This window comes from Rhinoderma darwinii, unplaced genomic scaffold (assembly GCF_050947455.1).
Source record: "Rhinoderma darwinii isolate aRhiDar2 unplaced genomic scaffold, aRhiDar2.hap1 Scaffold_786, whole genome shotgun sequence".
NCBI lineage: Eukaryota > Metazoa > Chordata > Amphibia > Anura > Rhinodermatidae > Rhinoderma > Rhinoderma darwinii.
Window position 1 is genome coordinate 33,064 of NW_027464350.1, and position 10,640 is coordinate 43,703.

The window sequence follows — 10,640 nt, forward strand, 5'->3', positions numbered from 1 at the left end:
GAATCACGTATAAATTCTGTACAAGATGAGAGCTGGTCAGAAATGTGGGGCAGATTCAGGTAAATCACAGGGTTGTGCAACCCACACTACTGCCGCCCCCATTGTATCACACACAGGCATGTACAGACATTAAGATGAAGGTTTCCAGCCTGCGCCATATTCATGAACACGACACCCTCTCTGGGAAGATCCACTGACGGCTCACCGTCTTACGTACTTATAAGACACATTTATTAAAGCAGGGTGCCATTTATTTACCAAGTGAAGGATCGTACAAGGAACAGCCTCAAGCCGTCAGAGTGTGTGACAGCGCCGGACATTTACACCTGTTACCTGCAGTAACTCTGCGTTATATCCGGGAACTCGGAGTGAACGTTATAACCACGTCCTGGCGGTCCTGAGGCTCGGCCACAATGTCAGGGCAATAGCCACTTTATTAAACTGTGGAATGTTTGTATTGTGGCCTCCTGTTGAGAAATTGTATCATTGCTTTATTGTTATTCAAGTTCAAAGAAAAGGAAATAAAAATAAAAAAGGTAATGTCGTTGATAGAAAAATAAAGTCAGAATTCTGAATTATAACGAGCTCATCCTCCACCCGGAGTGAAGAAGAGAAGGAAAACCAACCCGTGCTCCGTATCTGCTACCTCACTCTCCACAGGTCGGGATCTTCCAGATGATATAAAATGCTTTCAGCTTCCTTTTCTTCCATCTTTCCAAAAATGTAAATAGCTCCTTCCACGTGACCATCCGGGGGATCTTCTAGCTCAATCCAGGTGACCATCCGGAGGATCTTCTAGAACCATCCATGTGGATCTTCTCCACACCTCCATCTTCTCTAATAGAACCTGACCATAAACCCCAAGTTATTGTGAAGCCACGACGTATCTCCAATGTTACACAGACGCAGATTGAAGTGGTTTCTTCACTCATTATTACAGATTTTCTCCTTCTAGTGGAGAATACGGTGCCACATGAAGGAGTCCTGAGGAGTCCGTAGTGAGGACCCATAGGGCAGTCCATGCACCACTTTAACCCTAACAATTCCTTTCAATACTCTCCCTGTGGCCCCATCCTGGAAACCCCACACGTATAAAATCTGCCCCATCCTCCACCTTGTACAGTAGCTGGTCGTGAAATCGAAACCATGCAAAATAAAACAAATGGTGGAGAAGTAAAGCTAAAGGCAAATCCAGCCTGGCAATAATAATTCTCCTCCCCATGACTCCGCCAGCGGACTACTCTCCCAACACATATTCGTCATACTTACAAAGAAGCTTGACCCAACCTCGACACGCGGTGAGCCAACAATGTCGGTCAGAGGGGGATAACTAGTCGTTTAAGGCGAAACGCGTTATTATAATTGACTTACTACTTGCTAAGCCACGATGCATAATCCACTTTTTTCCTATGGGGTGAGCAGTAATCCATCTTTTTGCACTGTGCACTCATGACGTGTTTCTACAGCCGCCCTGTGCGTTTATCTGCTTTGCTTTGATGCTTTTTATATATATATGTAATGTATTGTATGAATTTTCAATAAAGTATAGTGCCATTTTTTTTTTAGCAATACTTTTAGTATGGGCTACATGCCCTGGTTCTAGGATTATCTTGTCTATTGTAGAAGTCCAGTGCAACATTTGACTTTTTGCTTAAATCGTGTAACATAAAGCCCTGCACAACGTGGCACTGTCAATCATCTCTCCATCCACCAACCCCCTCATGTACTTCACTCAACAAATGGCCTATGGCTCTCATCCTCCCTTATTACATCCTCACGCCCATCTACACGACTTCTCCCGTGCTGCCCCCACTCTCTGGAGCTCACTGCCCTGAACCATCAGACTTGCTGCTAACATTCCCAGTCTGATCATAAGAGCTTACACTCTACAGGAGAGAATCATCTTTTCTACATCTTTCTCAGTCACATGTGGATTTTCTTGATAATTTTGAAGTGTCCGGTTTTCGCTCCTGGACAGAGGAATTACAGAGAGAAGCTCGAGCTGTGCGGCCACAATATGTGGATTGATTGATCTTCCACACCGCCCTCTGGATGCGCTGGCGCGGAGGTCAGATGTCAGTGAACAGGTTGCTGTATTGCAGGGACACGGCCTCTAGCGTCCAGTGGAGATCAATCTTGTAGACATTTTGCGTCCTCCATGGTGGACAGAACATCGACTGTTCTGATTCATGTGGAATATTCAGTGCAAGAAAAAACGGATCTACGGATACTGGAGATATCGGAGTAGGACGGTGATGAGGTTTACATGATCCAATCACTGCAGTCGTATGTACCCTGGATGTCATGTGACTGAAGACTGCGACAGGCGCCTATACCAGACGTGACCGGTGAAGGGAACTGTGCTTCATGGGAGTCCATGGAAAATGGGAATCACTGAGTTTAACAATCATTAGTTTGGTCTGTTTATCTGTGATGACACCGGGATGTGGCCCCTGAAGGACAATTCTATTAACCCGTTTCAGGATTTCATATTTTGGAACGCTGCATTCTAAAGGGGATTTCAATTTCGCTAATTTTTCAAATTTGGTTCTGATAATAAAGAGTAAAAAAAATGAGTGTGCGCAAAAGTAAGCCGTGTTATCAGAGCACGTAAAACTGTGAGGACCATGCCGGAAACCCTTTCAATTACCGAGCTGCCAGGAAGGGGTTAATAATCACTTTCTGCCAAATATGGGCCAGTCCTGTGTAAGAGCTTCTCTCTCCTCAGATCGCGCCATGACAGTAGACGGGGGGCGACACAGGATTTTATACAGCAAAAGAACCCGGGAAAACGTGTCACTGCAACAAACCTTTCCTGCAAGTGCCGTGATTGGTTGTCATGGTGATCACGTGATTGAGGCCTGAACCATTCACATCCCAGTGATGTCACCAGGTCCAGGGGCTGGCAGTAGCTCCAGATCCGAGTGGGCGCCACACACGGCAGGAAAATAATGGGCGTGAGTAGAAGTCTGCAACGTGGCCCTCAGACGTTAACGTATATTTACAGGGGGGTCCTGGGGGAGGGGGGGCAGCTGTTTGTCTCCTACATGTTCTGGTACGATTTAGGATTTTTCAGAACTTTCCATATGTTTGTTGAGTACGACCCCTCCCCCACGTATGATAATGAATTAGATTCTTCGCAAAGTTTTCTTCAGATCTCCGAGAAGCCGAGTGAAAGTGACCAAGAGCTTCTAGTCTCGCATTGATTGTCATGATCCATCGATTTCCCAGTGTTGGGTCTGATTGGCTGCTCATTGTTTTTAACCCATTGTAACTCAGTGATGACTTGGCTCAGTCTGTATACCGGCTCACGGGATGACAGGACCAGCCTCTTAGGACTTATTGGGAGCATTTCTGCTGCGTGTTGTCGTGTGTGGACGGAGCCGGACCTGCGCTCCACCTGTTGTTGGATGAGGTAATAAGATGAGCTTATAAAAGATCAGACATGCGGCAGAACCAGTAAATTCTTCATCATTTTACTTCACATTCCAGGTGATCGTACTTCAAATCATAAGCGGGGGACGGCAGAACAAAAGCGGGGAATGCGTGTGGACAAAATAGAACATTCCCAATATCCATCCCAGACTGGACACCCCATTTCCTATGATATTTCCTAGCTGGGGGCATTTAATTGGCACCGTCAATCCCGAGCTTCATCGTCAGACAGGAACACTTTACCTGGACATCTGAGAGCACCCGCGAAAGGGTTAAATGACTGCACCTATTAATGCGGTTTGATGGTGTACACCCTGCTCCTGCCTTCCTCCTAACACTGCGCCCCCAGTCATGTCACCCCTCACAGCGCTGCCGACTGACAAGGCAAACGTGCGGATGAGCCCTGAGCACAGCCGTTCAGAAGGTCGGGCATTTACGTAAAGGGGACGGGTCCCTCCCAAAAATAAGCTGATGGCAGATGGTCCTGCTGCAGTGCACCCACCCTTCCAGCTAGACATTATGTTGGAGTCAGTGCTGGTGGTCCCGGACTTGCAGTTTCATGACGGCCGTGGGTTATGAGTTTCGATGGTCCCATTCCTGGCACCAGACTGCGGTTGGGACACGTGGGTCTCCGTAGTTCCTGCCTCTTATTTTACCGTTATCCAATAAATCAGCGGATGGTGTCCTGGGGCTTCCGCAGAGCAGACCTACTGCCCCGACGCCCGGGGGCTCCCCCACGCCTGCGTGTTTCTGGTCTAGGGGAGCAGAGTTTTCTTTTGACAAGTTTATTACAAATGACAGAAATAAATAGACAGACGCAGCGTTCTAATCGTCATCAGTATAAAAATACTTTACAGTCCCAGTATTCCAGTCGGATCCCGATCTCCGGAGCGTCGCTGGAGTTACTTCAGCCGGATAATTTCCTCCTTACTGATCTGCAGAACTTTATTAAAATCCAGGTGGAGATATTTCCTCCAAAATCTTCGATCTCTTCCATAAATCTGTGCAGGGTAACACGGGCTGCCTACAAGACAAACACAACATTCATGATCGGGGATCGCTATAAAAGCCTCATACCATGAAGTCACCGCAGGTCACCGTATATTTATGCTCACACGTCTGAATTATGGTCAGGCTGGAGGACGGCGCCGGCTCCTCAGTAGGAGGTAAAATGAGGTACACAAGAGGTTCACAAAACCGCCGGGCGGCTCCCGATGACATCATTTATGAGCGGACACAATGAGACACTGAGGCCCGTCACCCAGCGGCTCAGTACGAGAGGTGACGGGGAATATGAGAGAACACCTCCCCCACCCTCCCGAAGGGTAAACCAGCGCCCCCTCAGCCCCCTGCCAGGAGGGCTAATGAGAAATCTACAAATTAGTAACAGATCCTCTGCTGTAAATGGGCAATAGTTACATAGTCTGAGCCGTTACCACATATTATAGACATCTCCTTAAAAATGATAGGACAAGTGTTTCTCTCTCCTATAGACGTTAATAAGTGATGGGGACAGCTCAGCTTCTCCTCTCTCCCTGCAGTGACCTGTACACAGGCCACAGAGCGTGCCCACTACACTCCCTCCTATAGACGTTAATAAGTGATGGGGACAGCTCAGCTTGTCCTCTCTCCCTGCAGTGACCTGTACACAGGCCACAGAGCATGCCCACTACACTCCCTCCTATAGACGGTAATAAGTGATGGGGACAGCTCAGCTTCTCCTCTCTCCCTGCAGTGACCTGTACACAGGCCACAGAGCGTGCCCACTACACTCCCTCCTATAGACGTTAATAAGTGATGGGGACAGCTCAGCTTCTCCTCTCTCCCTGCAGTGACCTGTACACAGGCCACAGAGCATGCCCACTACACTCCCTCCTATAGACGGTAATAAGTGATGGGGACAGCTCAGCTTCTCCTCTCTCCCTGTAGTGACCTGTACACAGGCCACAGAGCGTGCCCACTACACTCCCTCCTATAGACGTTAATAAGTGATGGGGACAGCTCAGCTTGTCCTCTCTCCCTGCAGTGACCTGTACACAGGCCACAGAGCATGCCCACTACACTCCCTCCTATAGACGTTAATAAGTGATGGGGACAGCTCAGCTTCTCCTCTCTCCCTGTAGTGACCTGTACACAGGCCACAGAGCATGCCCACTACACTCCCTCCTATAGACGTTAATAAGTGATGGGAACAGCTCAGCTTCTCCTCTCTCCCTGCAGTGACCTGTACACAGGCCACAGAGCATGCCCACTACACTCCCTCCTATAGACGTTAATAAGTGATGGGGACAGCTCAGCTTCTCCTCTCTCCCTGCAGTGACCTGTACACAGGCCACAGAGCGTGCCCACTACACTCCCTCCTATAGACGTTAATAAGTGATGGTGACAGCTCAACTTGTCCTCTCTCCCTGCAGTGACCTGTACACAGGCCACAGAGCATGCCCACTACACTCCCTCCTATAGACGTTAATAAGTGATGGGGACAGCTCAGCTTTTCCTCTCTCCCTGCAGTGACCTGTACACAGGCCACAGAGCGTGCCCACTACACTCCCTCCTATAGACGGTAATAAGTGATGGGGACAGCTCAGCTTCTCCTCTCTCCCTGCAGTGATCTGTACACAGGCCACAGAGCGTGCCCACTACACTCCCTCCTATAGACGTTAATAAGTGATGGGGACAGCTCAGCGTGTCCTCTCTCCCTGCAGTGACCTGTATACAGGCCAGAGCATGCCCACTACACTCCCTCCTATAGACGTTAAAAAGTGATGGGGACAGCTCAGCTTGTCCTCTCTCCCTGCAGTGACCTGTATACAGGCCAGAGCATGCCCACTACACTCCCTCCTATAGACGTTAAAAAGTGATGGGGACAGCTCAGCTTGTCCTCTCTCCCTGCAGTGACCTGTACACAGGCCACAGAGCATGCCCACTACACTCCCTCCTATAGACGTTAATAAGTGATGGGGACAGCTCAGCTTCTCCTCTCTCCCTGTAGTGACCTCACTCAATAGGTTATATGCTGAATTAGTATTTTTATGACTAGATGACTGCCGAAACGTATATCTGCTGCTGCAACTCGGGCAAGCTGGACGCTCCAAAATTACAAAGAAAATAGAATAAAAAGAAATATAATAATCAGAAAATGAAAAAAAGCTAAAACTACACACGGACAAAAGAAACAAATATCGAAGGTCTTTCCTTTAAAGGACTTCAATGTAAATTAGTGCCTATTACAGGTGCAAATGAATGTTGACGGGTTACACAGTAGCCAATCAGGTTGCTGCTTTCACTTTTCTTAGCAAGAAATTATAAGAAATAGTAGCAGCCAAAGGAAACTCCTCGAGCTCAGGTCTTTTAGATTCAGTGCAGCTGCTCTCTCCCCGCCGTGCACGACCGCAGCTCTCTCCCCGCCGTGCACGACCGCAGCTCTCTCCCCGCCGTGCACGACCGCAGCTCTCTCCCCGCCGTGCACGACCGCAGCTCTCTCCCCGCCGTGCACGACCGCAGCTCTCTCCCCGCCGTGCACGACCGCAGCTCTCTCCCCGCCGCGCACTACCGCAGCTCTCTCCCCGCCGCGCACTACCGCAGCTCTCTCCCCGCCGCGCACTACCGCAGCTCTCTCCCCGCCGCGCACGACCGCAGCTCTCTCCCCGCCGCGCACTACCGCAGCTCTCTCCCCGCCGCGCACTACCACAGCTCTCTCCCCGCCGTGCACGACCGCAGCTCTCTCCCCGCCGTGCACGACCGCAGCTCTCTCCCCGCCGTGCACGACCGCAGCTCTCTCCCCGCCGTGCACGACCGCAGCTCTCTCCCCGCCGTGCACGACCGCAGCTCTCTCCCCGCCGTGCACTACCGCAGCTCTCCCCGCCGTGCACTACCGCAGCTCTCTCCCCGCCGTGCACTACCGCAGCTCTCTCCCCGCCGTGCACTACCGCAGCTCTCTCCCCCCAGTGCACTACCGCAGCTCTCTCCCCCCAGTGCACTACCGCAGCTCTCTCCCCGCCGTGCACGACCGCTGCTCTCTCCCCGCCGTGCACTACTGCAGCCGTGCACCTTGGTGCTCTCGATTCCTCCTTCCTTCACATTTACCAGACGCCTATCAATGTTCCAGACAAGTAAAGCAGCCGGAAAAGAACCCCAGATTATAGGTTTTAACCGCCCCATGTATGCGGATGACTCCCTGTTATATCTCGCTCACCCTGGGGCGTCCCTGCATATAGTGCTTTCCATAATGACACGTCCTGGCTCAATGTCTGGTTTATCCTTTAGTTGGTCTAAGTCTTACATTTTACCATTAGATATATCGGCCCCGGTTGCCTCGGCGATCTCTACCCCGCTCCTCTGGTCCACCTCTATTACATATCTTGGTATACAGATTTCATGATCAGATTTGGATTTCGAGGCATTAAATATCATCCCTCTGGTTTCCTGTGCACCAAAATTGCCAGATGGAACCAACCGCTCCTCTACAGCTGCGAGGGGGAGTCTAGTTAAAATCACCCTAATGCCTAAAACCCGTAAATTCTCCAGTAGTCTCCTGTATACCTTCCAGCCCGTCTATTCCAGCGTATTGAGAGTATACTCACCTCCTTTGTATGGAATAATGGTAGATCTCGGGTGGCTGGCCGGCGTCTATATGCCCCATGGGTTGAGGGTGGTGTATCTTTCCCCGGGGCGGTGTGTTCAGATCCCAATTATTTCCCCATTTAGTGCACACTATGCTCGCCCTTTGATATTCTGTTTTGTGGCCGGCTACATACAGGTAGAAACATTCGTGACCCCCGATCCTGAACCTTACCTGCAGTGGACTCGTTGTCTACACATCTCAATGCTCTGTATTTACTTCTGATGTTTTACAATAAACTTTGTTTGTGAATTAAGAAAAGTCACTTACCAATCCCGTGAAAGATACGTGCGATGGCTCGTCCAGAAAAGCGTTCATCCTGGTGAATGGAGAGAAAGAGACGAACATCGCTGCAGACCTGCGCCTTCCAGTCATCGGCCTAGTGGTAACAAGAAGACACAACCGGCTCAAGAAATGATGTACCAATAATGATACAACCGGCCCTCCCGACGCAACCGGCCCTCCCGACGCAACCGGCCCTCCCGACGCAACCGGCCCTCCCGACGCAACCGGCCCTCCCGACGCAACCGGCCCTCCCGAAGCAACCGGCCCTCCCGACGCAAACCGGCCCTCCCGACGCAAACCGGCCCTCCCGACGCAAACCGGCCCTCCCGACGCAACCGGCCCTCCTGACATAACCGGCCCTCCCGACGCAACCAACCCCAGTCCTAAAATTATAACCAGCACTAACCCTAATAATATAACAAGCACTAACCCTCCCGATATAACCAGCCCTAATCCTAATGATATATTCAACCCTCCCCATACAACCAACCCTACCGACGGAATCAATATTCCCGAAATAACCAACCCTGAATGTAGAATTCCTAACCCTCATGACAATCAACTCTGACCCTCATAATAAAACAAACCTAATGGATATAACGGACCTTGGCCAACTGAACTCCCAGCTGGGTATCAACAGTTTCCACAACCACAGAAGACAACGCAGTTGGAGTCATCTGTAGAGTCTCATCCATTCCCACCCCATTGTAAGCTGCTCATTTTCTCCAGAACAGCGTGGCCCACATTTACGTAGACTGATTGCCCTCCTCCCACTTGTCTTAGTAGAGGAGATCGTTGCCGAGTTTGTGACAAATTTCTTAACATTTATTAGGAGTGAAAAATGCACCAAATTTATTGAGAGGCAGAAAAACAAATCTACGGCTGCTGTGAGAAGATGTCGCTTTGCGGCATTTACAGGCTATTACCGAGCTCACATGTAGCGGATTTGATGTGGACAAAGAAATCCAAAGAGGTAAATTCGCACCAAGTCATGTAGACGAGTCATGTAGATTTGGTGTGGATTTCCCTGTAGAACGCCCCCTGGCTGTAGCAAGCAGTAATGCACAACTAGATCTGTAGGCGCCACTCCCGTAGTAACAGGTGCCGGTGGGGGTCTCTCCCCCTCAATAGTAATCATAGAATAAACAAGTGCACAATTTTTGCAAGTAAAAAAACTTTTCTCCAGGTCAGTCCAACCTTTGGCATTGCAGGGATAACATGATATACTCAGCACTAGTGCGAGGCTTGTGTCGCCTGTTGTCATGAATAGTCCATAGAACACAGAGACGTTGCTGGAGGGGAACACACATTAGACACCATTTGGGACTATTATTTACCAGGTTATCTCTGTACGGACCTGGATAAAGGTTATGCATTTGTTTATCCTATGAAGGCTTCCCTGGTCCCCCGCTGGTCTCTGTACACACAATAACGTGAAGTCACATGTAAGCGCCGGCTGTTCAGGGACTGGCGACGGGACCAGGGAAGCATTGCTATGGGAGGGCAGTAAAGACTTTTTTTGTTTTAATTTTAAACTTATTTTGAAGTCATGTGGTCTTGTGGATTTTGCAGCGTATCGGCAGGTAATCCGTAAGACTAGGAAATCATATGCGGAAAATAAGCAAAAAATCTGCGCGCTATAAACATTTCCACCGCAGGCCGATTTCTGCGTGGAAAACTTCTCCTGCAAGTGGATGAGATTTGTTCACATTTCCTCCACTTTCCTGCGACTGTTCCACTGCAGATGTTTCTTCCACAAATCTGGACAGTAAATCCGCAGAAAACCCATTACATGTGAACATTGCCTTGTACCAAATTAATTAAACCACGCCTCCTAGGAGACCACGCCCACTTTTATCAGCACTTTCTAAATTTGGTGAAATTTACGCGTCTTTTTGTCACAGTTCACCCCAAAACCTGGTGTAAACGGCATGATAAATGTGCGCATGATGTAGGGGTGAGGGGCATGGAACAGCCTGAAGGTAGAGGAGCTCAGCCAATCAATGCATTTAGAGAAAGGGAATGTGTAAAGTGGCCCCAGCCCTGGAGATGACCCCCAGCACAATGTGGAGAACAGACAACATTTCTGCCATGATGGATCCTCCAGAGACTGAGCTCCAGCGTCCAGGGCAGATGTGAGAATAGGATGACACTGTATGAGAAGATCAGTCCATGTACCTTCACCTGACTGAGGCCATCCGCAGCGTCGTCCTCTTCTACTCCAGAGTTCTCCTCCTCCTCCCCCTCTTCCCTGCCTTGAAATGGCCTGACGTTAGACCGTTGTAGTGATGTCATTGCT

At 49.7% G+C, this 10,640-nt stretch overlaps 1 protein-coding gene across 1 annotated transcript in view; it reads right to left on the reverse strand.

The window, feature by feature from the left end:
• Positions 1-3,472: 3,472 nt before the first annotated feature.
• LOC142730628 (ATP-dependent DNA helicase Q4-like) overlaps positions 3,473-10,640 on the reverse strand; it is a gene marked incomplete at its 5' end in the record, with an annotated part of 33,161 nt that continues 25,993 nt past the window's right edge. Inside the window, 3 exons of the mRNA XM_075849379.1 lie at positions 3,473-4,459; positions 8,327-8,435; positions 10,520-10,607. Of these exons, the coding sequence (XP_075705494.1) occupies positions 4,338-4,459; positions 8,327-8,435; positions 10,520-10,607 (319 nt within the window). The remainder of the gene's footprint in view (positions 4,460-8,326; positions 8,436-10,519; positions 10,608-10,640) is intronic.